The sequence below is a fragment of the Monodon monoceros genome, unplaced genomic scaffold (assembly GCF_005190385.1).
Source record: "Monodon monoceros isolate NGI ecotype Baffin Bay Population unplaced genomic scaffold, NGI_Narwhal_1 Super_Scaffold_15, whole genome shotgun sequence".
Lineage (NCBI taxonomy): Eukaryota > Metazoa > Chordata > Mammalia > Artiodactyla > Monodontidae > Monodon > Monodon monoceros.
In genome coordinates, this window is record NW_021703771.1 from 59405677 (window position 1) to 59421922 (window position 16246).

The following is a 16246-nucleotide window of genomic DNA, read 5'->3' on the forward strand; positions in this document are numbered from 1 at the left end:
AGCGCGCAAGCTTCTCATTGCAGTGGCTTCTCTTGTTGCACAGCACAGGCTCTAGGCGGTGGGCTTCAGTAGTTGTGGCACGTGGGCTCAGTAGTTGTGGCTCACACGCTCTAGAGCACAGGCTCAGTAGTTGTGGCGAACGGGCTTAGTTGTTCTGCAGCATATGGGATCTTCCCGGACCAGGGCTTGAACCCGTGTCCCCTGCATTGGCAGGCGGACTCTTAACCACTGCGCCACCAGGGAAGTCCTACATTTTTAAATTTATTTATTTATTTATTTTGCGGTACGCGGGCCTCTCACTGTTGTGGCCTCTCCCGTTGCGGAGCACAGGCTCCGGACGCGCAGGCTCAGCGGCCATGGCTCACGGGCCTAGCCACTCCGCGGCATGTGGGATCTTCCCGGACTGGGACACGAACCCGTGTCCCCTGCATCGGCAGGCGGACTCTCAACCACTGTGCCACCAGGGAAGCCCCCTACATTTTTTTATTATCGATAATGTTTCAGGATTTATAAACAGCAAGATTACAAAATAATTGGGATAATTGGTTCCAGCATTTTTAGAAGATGGTGGATGGGATAAAAGAAACTGGTTTTTCTTTGCAATTTTTTTTACAAGTTATTTCTGTTTTCCCTCAAAAGATTGTAAGCCTCTCAAAGTACCTAGTGTTATAAAATGTGTTAAAATGTGTTATAAAATTTTTATTTTATAAAAATAAAAATTTAAGTTGATTTTTATACTTGAATATAATTGTCATAATGCAAGACATTCTAGAGATTATATTTTATGCATATATTTTCCAGACATTGGAAATATTCATTATTCTCAATACCACATCCCACATTCTTTATAATTGTTTAAAAAGTACAATTTATATTACTCATGTACATAACAGCCTAAAAAATTTGAAGAGTGAATGGTTTTGTGAAATAAGAACATCAGTTTTTTATACGTGGCTAGCTAATGTAATATTGTTGACCAGTCTTTTCTAACCCCTTATTCTGCTTCATTTTCTCTTGGCAATCATTGCTGCTGACTTTATATTCATTGCTTATCTGTTTACATTTTTATTTTATATCTCCTCCACTAAAATGCATGATCCATGCAGGCAGGTTTTTGTTCGTCTAAGTCAGCGCTGTTCAACAGAAATATAGTCCAAACCACTTGTGATTTTAGCTTTGTTAGAAAAGTAAAAAGAAGGGATTATAACCCAGTACACCTAAATATCATTTTATTTATGAGTATAAAAAATATTGAGACATTTTCCCTTTTTTGCATACTAAGTCTTTGAAATCCCATGTGCCTTTTACATTTCCAGCACATCTCAGTTTAGACTTAACCACATTTCAAGTTCTAAATAGTCACAGTGTGTCTAGTGGCTACTTTGCTGGACTGTTCAGGTCTAGTTTATCGCCGTGCCTAGAAGGGCACCTCATATACCCCAAGGCATTCAGTAAAGCCTTGTTGAATGAGTGGATCCTGATACCTCAGACATACAACAACAGCAAAGACAGCAAAACGGACGCTGTTTTATGCATTAGACCATCTTTGCACTTTTTAGGGTGTTGGTACATGTTACTAGTGCTTGGTTAAAAAAAAGGTTACTTCAGTAGTCTAATTTAAAAGATTTATTAGATGGTTAATATATTGCAAGAAGTAACTAGTAGTGTCAAAAATTGTTCCACAGAATGTTAGTTTCAACTCTTAATTTTAAAACAACCTGATAAAAGCAACTGGCAAATCTAGCATCGGAGAGAAAGGCTTGCTGTGGAGCATTCAGTTCTAATTCTGTCCCTGTTAGTGCTAGCTGTGTGACATTGCCAAGTTGTTTAACCTCTCTGAGCCTTGGTTTTCTCATTTGTAGAAGGAGGATTTCATCCATCACTCCCGTCTTCATAGATTAAGTGATATTACATATATATAGTCCAGTACAATGAGTGGAAAAGAACACTTAATAAATGGCAGCAATTATCATTATTATGATATATTAAAAATTGAACTTTTAAAAATTAAGGTGTTTTGATCTTCATTTTAAAAAGATTAGTTTATATGTTTATGAATTTTAGTTTTTTAACATTTACTTGTTAAAATGCCCTCAGAGATCAGGATTTAAAATTTACTACATAATTGCTTGCAGATTAATCTTTCTAGTTCTCAGCATCATCATCTGTGAATTGGGATAAAAAGTAGTATCGGGCTTCCCTGGTGGCGCAGTGGTTGAGGGTCCGCCTGCCGATGCAGGGGACGCGGGTTCGTGCCCCGGTCTGGGAAGATCCCACATGCTGCGGAGCGGCTGGGCCCGTGAGCCATGGCCGCTGAGCTTGCGCGTCCGGAGCCTGCGCCCCGCAGCGGGAGAGGCCACAGCAGTGAGAGGCCCGCGTACCGCAAAAAAAAAAAAAGTATCTACCTAAGCATGTGCCTGGCATATGATAAACACTCCAATATTTTAGCTGTTGTTCATTTATTCAAAAATTTCAGTAGGGCTTCCCTGGTGGCGCAGTGGTTGAGAGTCCGCCTGCCGATGCAGGGGACACGGGTTCGTGCCCCGGTCCGGGAAGATACCACATGCCACGGAGCGGCTAGGCCCGTGAGCCATGGCCTCTGGGCCTGCGCGCCTGGAGCCTGTGCTCCGCAACGGGAGAGGCCACAACAGTGAGAGGCCCACGTACCACAAAAAAAAAAAAGCAAACAGACAAAAAAAATTCAGTGTTTGATGTTTGTATCTTCATTACATACTAATAGTTATTTTCTTGAAATAAACTCTTCTTTTTCATCTTGCTTTGATTTTTTCATGTACTTGTATAACATTAAGGGTTAAAATTCACATTTTTGCCACCAATTAAATGCATTTAACATTATTTGTCTTTTTTCTCTTGGCATATTTTTGGCTCATTTCCTTGTGTGTCTTATGAAAACTAAGATTTGGATTTAAATTATGGACATGAAATTCTGCCTCGTTTCTTGGCCTGCTTGTTTCAGCTTTATTCAAAACAAATTCAAAGCTAAATTAGTGGTCATTAAAGACAAAATTCTACATATTTTGTAAGAATAGTGTTCCTTTAATAGTGTGTATATTTCAGCAGTCACTGTTTAATGAAGTATTGATCTCTCAAATGGGACAGTGTGTTTAAATTTAGGTAAAACTGTCCATTTGGCTTCTAATTCTGTGATCAAGACACTGTGAACATACAAGTTTCTTTATTTAAAATTTTTATTTATTATTTTTTATTGTAGTAGAGTTGATTTACAATGGTGTGCCGATCTCTGCCATACAGCAAAGTGACTCAGTTATACACATACACATATTTTTATATTCTCGTCCATTATGGTTTATCACAGGGTATTGAATATATTTCCTGTGCTATACAGTAGGACCTTGTTGGTTATCCATTCTAAGTGTAATAGTTTACATCTACCAACCCCAAACTCCCACTCCATCCCATTCCCTCCCCCCACCCCCTTGGCAACCACATGTCTGTTCTCTATATCTATGAGTTTGTTTCTGTTTTGTAGATAGGTTCATTTGTGCCATATTTTATGATATAAGTGATATCATATGGTATTTGTCTTTCTGACTTACTTCACTAAGTATGATAATCTCTAGTTGCATCTATGTTGCTGCAAATGGCATTATTTCCTTCTGTTTTATGGCTGAGTAGTATTCCATTGTGTGTGTGTGCGTGTGCGTGTGTGTGTGTACACACACACCACATCTTCCTTATCCATTCATCTGTCAGTGGGATAAGTTGTTTCCATGTTTTGGCTATTGTGAAACAGTGTTACTATGAACATAGGGGTGCGTGTATCTTTCTGAATTATAGTTTCGTCTGGGTATATTCCCAGGAGTGGGATTGCTGGATCATATGGTAATTCTATTTTTAGTTTTCTGCAGAACCTCCATACTGTTTTCCGTAGTGGCTGTACCAACTTACATTCCCACCAACCGTGTAAAAGGGTTCCCTTTTCTCCACACCCTCTCCAGCATTTGTTATTTGTAGACTTTTTAAATGGCCATTCTGACTGGTGTAAGGTAGTACCTCATTGTAGCTTTGATTTGCATTTCTCTAATAATTAGTGATGTTGAGCATCTTTTCAGGTGCCTATTGGCCATCTGTATGTCTTCTTTGGAGAAATGTCTATTTAGGTCTTCTGCCCATTTTTCGATTGGGTTGTTTGGTTTTTTGTTGTTGCGTTGTATGAGCTGTTTGTATATTTTGGAGATTAAGCCCTTGTCTCTCGCATCATTTGCAAATATTTTCTCCCATTCTGTAGGTTGTCTTTTCATCAGGTAGGTTAATTCTTACCTGTCCTTCTTTTTGGAAGTCAGAATAGAACATGATGATTGGAGCTTGCATGACTCGTGATTAACGTCTCTGCATAATCAGGACTTGCAAGACAAGTTTCTTAATGATCATCTAACTTTTCTCCATCAATTCAGAGGAAAGATGGGGTTTTGAAGTATTTTAAAGAAGGCATAAGTTAACTTTTTTTTTTTTTGATCTTTGGTATTACCAAAGTTTTTTCAAGGACAGATTAAAAGGTCAGATCATATTCTACTTTATACTTTGTTTCAATCAATAACAATATTCTGTCAATTCTGTCTTAGAAGTATCTATCAAAAACATCCTCTCAACTCTCCCCATGGCTCCTATCTTAATTCAGGCCTTCACCATCTCTCACTGATGGATTGAATGATTCACTTAGCGAACTAGTATTTGGGGACTCTCTTAATCCATTGGGGCTGCTATAACAAAATACTGCAGGTAGTTTATAAACAACAGAAATTTATTTCTCACCATTCTGGAGGCTGGGAAATGCAAGATGGAGGCTCCAGCATGGTTGTATGTGGTGACAGCCCACCTCCTGGTTTAGAGCCAGTGACTTTTTCTCACTGTGTCCTCACATGGTAGAAGGGCTAGGGAGCTCTGTGGGGTCTCATTTGTAAGAGCATTAATCCCATTTGTAGAGCCTTCATTTTCATGATCTAAGCACCTCCCAAAGGCCCCACTCCCTAATTCTGGGGAGTGAGGATTATACATATGAATTCTGAAGGGGTACAAACATTCATACCATAGCAAGGAGCGTCTATTCAAGGCTAGGGATTAGTGATATACAAGATCAATGCCATGTCTGCTTTCATGGAATGTATACTTTCTCTCTTGCTGCATTAGGCTCTTATCTGTCTCTCAGTCCTCAGCCTGTCCCCTTCCACACTACCTCTTGCACATCTCTACCCAGTCTGTTTCTTAAAATCCTTCATTGGTCTTCATTGTCCAAAGATTAAATTCCAAATTCTTTACCATTGATAAGGTCTTCATAATATGGTTCCTCTGACAAACCCCATGAAGTACCTACTTTTTCCAGATTTTCTCTTTGAAGCCTATGTCCTTTAAGACTTAGTTCAGAAGTCACTTGCCTCTGAACAAGTAGATTGTCCTCTGAACATCGACCTCACTGCATAGACCTCTCCTATAGTAGTCATGGTATCCTAAATATTATTCTTCCCTCATTCGACCATGAACAAATGAATAAAACCCCTAAAAATAATTACTTTGAAGAATGCAAAGTTCTAACAATATCTAAAAGAATATCTATTTCTACTTCAATCTTTCATCGTATTCTTATTAAGCATAAGCTATGAATCTGGGACTGTGCAAACTAGATAGTAAGTAATCAATAGATGTGTTCTCTGGCATTACAATTACTACTTTAAGAATAAATTAAAATAATAAGAACTTTCTGGTTAGTTATTTGGAGAAAGATGTTATATAAAGCCATTGGTATTAAAGATTTTTAAAAATCTTTGTTTTTTAAGCCATAGGAAGCTTGTCTCATTCTGACTTTTGCTTGGAAGTATCTGTCTAGTTTGCTTGTGTGATCTGGAGCTCCTTTAGTCAGTCCCAAAGTCAAGCTATCATAGTCTTTCAGAAAGTGACATTCACTTTGAGGTGATTTCTACATATTCATTGGGCAGTTCATATAGTTTCTGGTGATGAATCATAGGGAAGAACCAGTGGGAAAGAAGGGTTTTATTATCGTGTCCTTCCCTTTTAGTTCTTATTTTTCTTGGAGTTTTTAATGGACTTTTGTGGGTTTCATAGTGAATTTTATGCTTACATTTTAAGAAAAGTTTTGCTTTTTCCCTTTTTTTTAAAACTAATTACTCAAAAATATTTCTTCACCCTTCCATCTCTTGGTGCTAAGTTTCATATTAAGAGCATAGAATACGTTACATCATAGGACAGAGATAATAATTTCTTTGCTAACCAGTTTTATTTTCATACTGTATGAATGTATACAGAGGATGCAAAAAAGAGTATAGTTAATCAAGCCAAATACTTGATTTCCCCAATTATAAAACGTCTAGGCTTAGAACTGAAAGCAAAAACATGGATTTTTGAAAGTGTAAGGATCTTTTTTTTTGTATTTGTATTTTTAAGTCAGAAGAGGAAAGAGTTACTTTGTGAGCTGGAAAGACAATGCTGTATCTTTAACATTTAAAACTTACTCTTAAGTGATGCCGTTTGTATCACGGTTCACACTTATGTAGTATACTCACGGTGTAAATACAGTAGACTTATTTTCACTTCCAAGCTACATATTAGAAGTTAAAGTGCCTTGGATTCTGTAGGTTGCATAAATAGACCATGGCAATGTAAACACCCAGAGTGTATGACAATGGACTTGTTAATGTATACTGTTTATGATACATATAAACTAAGGAATTTTTGAAACGGAATTTACTTTGCATATAATGTACCATTAAGACCATAATAATCAGACGTAGTTATCTGTGCTTGAAGTTAAATTGTGAAAGGCAATGGATGTGTGCTTTACCTTATTTTAGAGAATGTATCACACACTTTTGTCCAGAAATGGATAGTGTGTCCTAAAGTAAAAGTTATTTTCATTCTTTACCTTTTGTGGGTTAAAAACCACAAAGTTGAAATACAGTCTGCAAAGTATACTCTAAATATATATGAGATGTCTGTGAGCAATGCCGAAACTTAATTGATATGCTGAGAAATATATAAAACATACAGCCACTGGATTGAGAAAATGAAAATTAATATATGAATGTTTTAGCTAACACTGTGCTTTGCCCCCAGAAGCTGGTGTTTATTATTGTGTGCTTTAGTAGGAGACAGAAGCAGTATCAACTGGAAAAACATTTCTTAGTGAATTGAGAGCAGTATGACTTTCCAGTTCCTAAGTGGGAAACCTAGTTCTTTGGTTTCTTTGTTCCTAGTTAAGCTAGTCCCAAGCTATTTTAGCTGAACATTTTACATACTAATGGAGTCTAGGGAAGTGCCTTTGGCAGCTGTTCATAGGATAATAGTGAAATACACTATTTAATACTGCATGCTACCGCTGTAAAATGTGGGGAGTATTTTATAGAGATCTTGGTGAGCAGAGCTGTAGCCACTTTAAGTTTAACAAGTGTGTGAACCTGAATGAGGAAGTTGTATTTTCATATGAGACTAACTAGTACTCTTTTCTTACAGGTAAAGAAAACGTGCACAGAATCAGATGTTCCAGAACCCCAGAATTCCAGGTACAGTAAAATAGAGGCCAAGACTTCACTAAGAAAAATTGCAATTTTTGAGAACTAATAAGACATTAGACTCCAGATACAACTGTGTTTTAAAACATTGAGTTTAAGAACTTATCTGTATGGAAATTACACATTAGACTGGCTAGGATGCCATTAATCATAATATTAATAAAAAGGGCACTGATTGAAGTCAACTTTAAAGAACAATAGTGGGAACATCTCTAGGAACACTTGAAAATATATTCCCTTAGCATTCATTATTTTAAATTCACCCTCATTTTTCTTTCTAATCTCTTCTTATAACGTATTCACATTTGAAATTTTGCCAGAAACTGAATGCCTCTTAAATCCGTGTTTACCAAAAATCTACCTTCTTTTTTTTCAATCAAACATTGCTAGATTTTGAGAATGCCATCAAAGAGAAAAGATAAAAATTAACTTGGCATTCTCTTTATGGTCATATAGAGCTTGAAGAAATGATGAATTAAAGTGGTCGGGCCACTACATACAGGAGTTAGCCCCATTTAGTTGTTTGTGGTTGGACCAGATGCCTAACAGACATTTTTAGGTCTATACGTTTTCATTGTTTTTATTTCAAAAATTTAAATGGGTAAGTAAAAGTATTTTAAATATCATAACAATAGTAAACGCATATCCTTCATATGATATAAATGATATAATTTAACTTCTTGCATTAAGGAATTTGTTTAACGGTGAGATGGGTGTTAGTTTATTTTGTCCTACTTGCTCCAACTTATGATGTGTATGTAGTGATTCTCTGGGTAATAGTAAAACTATACAGAGCTAGGTAAAATGTTAATGACCACCATGTTTTCCTTTTGGAAAGCAAGTATATATTATATACAGTCCATTCACAGTTTGAGTAAATCTTCCTTTGTTTTATGTAATATGATATTCTTATAATTAATTCCTATATATACTATAGTGAGATGATTGTGTGTGGTCTTTTCTTTTGGATCATCAAAAGTATACAATATGATATAGGATTTTTGACATATGATCTTTGTCTTTTACGATTAGACATCAAAATAGAACCAAATACTTTTAACTTATTGGAGCTTTAGGAAATGGGTGAACCATTAAATTTTTCCGACAAAGCAGAGGAATTCCAGGATGCATGGAGAGGGGAGACTCAAGCTCTATTCCTTGTGGACATTTCCTTCCTGACCATTTTGCTGACCTCTATGAGAAACCCACCTATGACTTATAGTTTAACTAATTAGATCATCTTTGCAAGTAGCTGGTCTTGAGGGTTAGTAGGGAAAACGGAACATATATTCTTTTTATTAATATTTTATATCAAAATGTTTTACTCTTTAGGCCGCTCGGGATTTTTGGACAGATAGTGTTAGTGCTTGAACAAATTTTAAACAAGCAGAAATGCACCAAAGTGATTCAGTGTTTTCAATTTATATCAGTAAGTTAGAAAAGAAAGAGAGAATTCAGATCTCAATGTATTTAAACCTGGAACTAGATCATTCTCATTTATCTAGCAAATCCCAACCCATATGGCCTTAAAAGTGCAATTTTATTTTTAAGATCAATAACAGTTGTTTTTAAAAGATTGTTTTAAATATATTTTGTTATATATTATTATTATTATATAATAGAAACTAATTGAAAAGTGTCTTGACCTCTTGGAAACTACTAGTTGGTTGCCATGGATTAGCTGCTTCTAAAAGTTCCCTAATCTGCAATATACGGGTAAAATTAGGCAAATCAATTTCTAAGGATTCTAAAGCTTTGTGATATAAAAAACAAACACATAGGGGCTTCCCTGGTGGCGCAGTGGTTGAGAGTCCGCCTGCCAATGCAGGGGACACGGGTTCGTGCCCCGGTCTGGGAAGACCCCACGTGCCGCGGAGCGGCTGGGCCCGTGAGCCATGGCTGCTGAGCCTGTGCGTCCGGAGCCTGTGCTCTGCAACAGGAGAGGCCACAACAGTGAGAGGCCCGTGTACCACAAACAAACAGACAAACACATAAAGCACCCTTGTTTATAAAAACCCGAGATGGAAAGGCCTTCAAGAAAACTTAGAATCATTTATTGATTCAGTGTTGCCCAGACATTTTGATAGTGTCTGGTCCCTTCTTCTAGCTTATGGGGCCAATGACAACCTCCACACCCTCATAGTGTCAATAACAAAAAGAGGTGGATATTCTTGGATTCTCTGTTTATTCACAGATATTAGGTCTGGGAGTGGCAAAATGGCATTAAGTCAGTGCAGTGATGGAACACCAAGAAGAGAATAAAGATACGCTATAGAACATCTTGCACAAAAAGGATACAATAACTTACTGAATAGTCAATGAATCAAGGGATGCCAAAATTAATAATTATTATATGCATGTACTGAGGTTCAGTTTTTATAAACAATCAGAAAAAACATGAAGATGCCTTTATTATAGATAATGGACAGCATTCCTTTAGCATATACATGCATGGGTACATTCTTTTTTGCTCATTAAGAACCACAAATATTCATATATTCTCTCTCTCTCCCCCATGCCTCCCTCCTTCCCTCCCCTCTGTGTGTGTGTATATGTGGGGGTGGGGTGGGGAGAGAGAGAAAGAGAAAGAGAGTTAAGGCCTGGGGCTAGGTAATTCTATTCTAAACAAATCTATAGTAAAGAACTGAGCTCAAAATGAAATAAGGTATCAGCATAAAATGCATGGGAGCTGGAGACCCACTGCCTTATAAAATGCTCCCTCACTTGGAACCTAAAGCTAATATCATTCATTTATTTAGCTAGCTTTATAGTATGTTGGTTTTGGATTTGAAAAGATTAGAATAAATGCAGATGGAAAGTGTTTTTACAGTAGGGAAGTAATTAAATTGGGCGTGGAAACTTCGCCAGGGAAATTTTTGGAGTGACATATGTGTATCAGCAAATTCTTTGTCTTGCTTGGCCTTAATTCCTCTTTTGGAAAGAGCTGCTTGGCCCGCAGATGTGACTGGTAGATTAGAAAAAAGAGAATTTACAAACCCATACAATATAAGGAAGGTAAAATGTCTTCTTAGAAATAATATTATGTGTATATACTGAAAGTCAGACGTTAGGGACAGTATTCTCTCAGTTTCATAAGACTGTATTGAACTTGATGTCATATGGAAAGGGATAGAATGTGCTTCATGGAAAAACTGACATTCCTTAAATGTACTTTTTTTGTTGTTTTACTTTCCTCTGTGTTGTAACCATGTTGAGAATGTAGTGTTGTTGGCCTTTGTTCCTAAAACCTACGTTAACCTTCAAATGGGTACATGAGAAAACTAAAATTTATATCTCATGCTTTACCTTTCCCTAAAATTAAGCCTATTACTAGACAGACAATCTTAAAACAAAATCTGAATTATCATTTTTATGTTGATTTTTTTCTATATTCTTGGTGACTTTATTTGCGTAGATTTGTGTCTAACATGTGCCATCCCTGAAAATACATGTTTTTTTTTAAATTTAAAATAATAGATATCTCCTGGAGTGAAATTAGAAGTTTCTATGAGTCTCCCTTTTTTTTTTTTAACTCTTCTACTTTTCATTTATGAGGTGAGGAAATAATTTATCTAATTCTTTAATTGCATTCTTGGCAAATATCTTAGAGTGCCCCTGTGTTAAAATAGTCCCCATAATACCCGAATGATTTCTCTGGTAAACTTCTGTTTCTCTTTATTTTTTCCTTTTTGGGCCACTAACTGGTAGAGCATTTTCACCAAGAAGAGATCAAGAACTTAGAAAGGAGACAAAACTCAAATCAGCCAGTTTTGTTATATACTTGTTTTGTTAATTAAGGAGTAAATGGAAATAAAAATTTTGGTGAAATTGAGCTATGAAGTGACTTCTGGGAATTATACCAGTTCTTTTCCTATTATTGCTCGGTCTCATTGTGGCTACAGTATTGCCAGAAGATTACAATAAAGAGATCTAAAGGAGAATATGAAAGTATATATATAGGAAGTACTTATGGTACATATGAGCTAAGATGATAGTTTTTGCACATGGAGAATAAAAAAGATTCTGTGGGTAATGATGAGGGTGCCCTAGTCTATACTAACTACAACCATCAAGAGAAAGACAGAACAAATCTCCAGCTTTTAAGGAAGCATTGGAATTAATCTCAGTTTAATATCATAATATTTAAGTGAGCCTCAGGAAGTTTATCTATTCAATGTTTATGTGTAAAAGCTTAAAAATGCAACTAATTCATCTTATGTAAATAGTTATGATATGACAGTGTTATATTTAAAGTATTAAGTTATACATGATTATTTTCTAGCAAAATAATTATTGCAATAATTCCAGAAGCCTGAAATGTTTATCTGTATATAATTGCCTGTCAAAAAATTAAATGCTATATTGTTTTCATAGCAGTGAAAGCTGAGGGCCCCTTGGTGAAAACACACATTGTATTTCACTGTGTCAAATTAGAGGTCCATTTAGCCCAAAATTCTGTCTCCAAGAAGCATCAAAAATTATTAATACCAGGTTGCATTTCCTCAAACCTGAAAATGTCAAGATGTAGTTCCAATAAACTTAGATTCTTTCAGTAACACAACCTAACTGTATAGTCCATGGAATTATTTAACCATTTCTTTGACTTAGTAATGCATCATTGACTATCTTCAGATCCCAAGATTTTATTCTTGATCATTTTTAGCTTTCCTTCCATTTCATTTTTTTTTTTTTTTCACATATAATCTCTGTTCACAACTCTTGACGGAGCCCACCATGTCTAGAATGCTTTGGCCACTTCCTGTTACTCTAGCCTCAGTGTCAATCAGCCTTCCCCTGTAAGAAGATCTGCATTTACAGATGCCATGCTCCTCCCTCCACAGAGGCTGCACTGCTCCTTCCCCTCTTGCACTACCCTCCCCCTCCCAACTTTGCTCACCTGCTGAATTTCAACTCATCTTTCAGATCTCTGCTCAGTACATCTTCCTCAGAGCAGCCTTTGCTGCTTCTGGTCCCACCATCATCAGGGCCTCATGGCCTTCTCCTTCACAGTTGCCTCGTTTAATTAATGCCTGACGACTCATGCACTACACTATAAGCTCCACAGAGTGAGGGATCATCTCTGCTTTCTTTTGCTCCCCATTGTAACATTAGGATATAGCACAGGGCCTGGCACAAAGCAGGTCCTCAGTACATACCCGTTAAGTGAATGAGTAACTTCCAAATACAAAAATCCAGCTTGCAGTTTCTCCTGGAACTTCTCTTGTAACCACAAAGTCCTAATGTAATTTTATTAGGGATTTTTCTCAGCCATCTCAAACTCCCTTTGTATAGAATGATTACTTTCTATCCCCCAGGATCTTTTCTTTCCAGTGATAATTCTCTCAGTTGTCCTGCCTCAGAACTTCAGAATAATCCTTCACTTATTTCTCTCTTTCCTTCCCCAAATCCCGTTGGTCATCAAATTGTATTTAATTTTCCTCTGTTGTGTTTTGAATCTCTCTATCCTACCCCTTCCCACTGCCACTATGGAAGTTCAGGCTCTTGTCACCTCACCTCTGAGCTAATACAACAAATCCCCTATGGCTTCCTTGGATATAGACCTTGCCTTTCTAGTCTGCCGGGTTGTGGGACGAGCCTTTCTTAAATGATACACTTTCCATATGGGATTGTTCGTTATTAGACACACAGTATTTAGTAGACATTTAGAGTGTACATGGAAGCATGAACAAATAACTTTAAAAGTGAAAGTGTGTGCAAGAGGTAAAAATAAGGACATGTACTATTCATGTCTAATTGCTGTCCATAAGAGGTCAAGGATTACTTGGGCTACCTGTTATCCACTCTCTTATTGCCCTTGTTCTGGTGTGTTAGATGTTCATTGAGTCCCATTTCATTTTCTTCCTTTAGCTCTAGACTGACAGAAGAGTTCTTGAATTTAACATGGTCCCTAGAAAGTAAATTCCAGAAAAAAAATATACCAGTCACACAGGTACCTTGATTTTCATTCCCTTTTCCTGTCACCATTACCTACATAGACATTAGAGTGAAATACGATATTTGTGTACAGTTCGTTAGCTGAGAGCATCTGTTTAGGAGAGTACTTCCCTGCTCATCTACAGATGAGCTCATTTCACTGAGGAATAGCCAAGAATGATACACCAGAGTGTAGCCTGAATTCTGAACACGGTGGGCCAGAGTGGTTAGGAGGAGTTGCATGGAAGTTTTAGGGCTACAGCTGGGTATCAAAGGAGATAAGATTTGAAGAAATGGGAGAAAGAGAATCCACAGTGAGGTTAAGGGGGGAAAAAGGACTAGAAACTGAAATTGAAAGGTAACTTTTATGGATGGTTGGTGAGTAGTCTCATTTGATTCATATGGAGAAATAGTCAATGAGATTGGAAAATAGGTAAATTCGCATAGATTGTGGTTGGCTTGGATTTCCTGTTCATCTGTTACCCACCTGTGTCCTCACTGCTTGGCTGCTTCAGTGTCTTTATCTCTCTTTATGATGGTTGGCTGGCTGCTCAGTCTTATTTTTTCTGCAGGACCCACAATAGGAGGAAAATATCCATGTGACACTGCTCCGATTTTGTAATTTTTACCTCTTCAGACACCAAGATAAGAGAATCTCTCTCTTTCTCTTTATCTCAGTTCCAAATTTCCATGGAAGGGAATGGTATCAGAGTGGCTTTCAGGAGCCACCTTTAGGAACATATGTATCAGTGGTGAGAACAAATTCCAAGAAAAGTGATGCTTAGCAGCTAACCCATCAGGTGCCGTCTACTTTCTACCTCTTCCCTACCCAGAGTATACAACCCACCTATTTCATCCAACACCCCTTCCCCAAGCCCTTCATTTTATGTAATCCAGCATATATCACTCGCTCCTTCCCTGATTATATATAACTCACTGGTTATCTGTTTCACTAGTATGGAGATTTGGAGCTCGATTTTAGGTCAGGTGTCTACAAACTATGATCTGCAAAGTAGAGATCTCTTGCGAGAGCATTAAGTGGAGTGGCAGCCAGACTTCCAAGTAAGAGGAGCTGCATTCACCTCTTTTTGTAAACCCTTCCACCAATTTTTGACCTTCCTGTCCCCATCCTCAAACTGACCAGTTACTATTCAATGAACCCAATCTCCTTTTCTGCTCTCAAAAACCAATCCAAATAGAAATTGTTTTCTCCATTTCCTGTGGTTAATCCAGTTGTTAGATAATTGATGAATGTTCTTCATACTGCAGTTTAAATTATTTACTTTTCTGAAGGTAAATTTGCCAAAATGAGTATCTAGTTCTGGACCTTCTTTCTTTTGAAACCAGTTCTCGGACCTACCTAAAGAAAGACAATCAGCCGTCAATCACTTGTTGTCCAAACTTGAAATTTTGGCCACCTCTCTTTCAGGTATTAGGAGGTCACCACTGAATTTCTGATCAGATAATAATATTATTAAAATTGTACTTGCGATGACAGATCAGCCATGGCACAGGTGCCATGGAGGCAAGGAAAGCAACAGTGAGACTCACTTAAAAGGCCTGAGAGACATTTAGCAAATTGTGGTTATTTTTTGGAGAAGATCTTATACACCATTTTTTTCATGGTTTAAACATATTTTCTAATTTTTCTACATCATGTATTTATTTATTTTTTTGTCTTAAGAATGTGAAATAATGGATTTGGCTTGAAATCGGCATGGGCAGTGGAAGGACCTGGATTCTTCTTTCCGACAACCTGCATTATCCTCCAAAAATGAGAAAACTCCTGATTTCCTCACATGTATTAGTGATGAATTCCAGAGAATGGCCATGTTCCTGGTCAGCCTCTTCTGTACTAAACTGAGTTCCTCTGAAGTCTTTATGGTTAATGATCTAAAACAGTCTTTCCGGAGACTCTTAGCTGCTTTGAATTAATTTGGTCAGAGTAACACATCACATAAAGTAGCATTTGTTTAGTGATTCTTATCCAGAGGATCAGAGGAGCTAAGATAAGACTCTACTTTGCATCACAGTAATAATTAAAATTGTTATTCAATGTGAGTAGAAACATTGGGGGTCCCGTTTTATGTGGGGCCGACTTAACATGAGAGCAAACTGGAGGAGCTTAGTTTTCTTTTCAGCAGTTCAATTATAGGAACATTTATTCTTGCCCTTAAAGTTACCATTTATTGTATATCGGCCATGTGTCAGGCAGTGGTCTGAAAGCTTGAGATACTTCAGTGAACAAAATAGGAGCATACGTAATCGTGGAGTATGTTAGAAAGTGATCAATTCTAGGGATAAAAGGGAAGATCAGGAGTATTGGGGAGAGTAGACTGTGATCTTAAATCACATGATATTTAAGTAAAGGCTTGAAGGAAATGAGAGAGTAAGTCGAGAAGAAGGCTGGGGGAAGTGCATTCAGTTCAGGTTGAGCGATGCACAGGCCCTTCAGTGGGCGCCTGCCTGGCATGTTCTAGCAACAGCGGGAAGAACGGTGTGGCCAAAATGGAGAGAGCCCAGAGTTTCAAATTTGAAATAGCAGCATTCTAAAAAAAGCTACTATTTCTAGTCTTTCCCATAGTTTGAAAATATTTACTTGGAATTTAAATAAATCAGTTGCAAATATTTGTTCTTGACTCATTGGTAGTAGTCTCTGGCAGGCATCTCATCCATCACTGCTACCAGATGGGACTGATCCACAGCCAGGAACACCTCTCTTTGCCACACCACACACATTCTCCAAGACC

General features: G+C 37.4%; 1 protein-coding gene and 1 non-coding gene across 3 annotated transcripts in view; both read left to right on the top strand.

The window, feature by feature from the left end:
• Positions 1-16246, top strand: part of EYA4 (EYA transcriptional coactivator and phosphatase 4) — a 258455-nt gene that overhangs the window by 125934 nt on the left and 116275 nt on the right. For both annotated transcript variants that reach the window (XM_029223838.1, XM_029223836.1), the window contains exon 3: positions 7504-7553. In XM_029223838.1, the coding sequence (XP_029079671.1) occupies positions 7504-7553 (50 nt within the window). The remainder of the gene's footprint in view (positions 1-7503; positions 7554-16246) is intronic.
• On the top strand, positions 4280-4418 carry LOC114896404. Its single transcript, XR_003793784.1, has one exon. It is a non-coding gene; the product is annotated as a U8 small nucleolar RNA (small nucleolar RNA).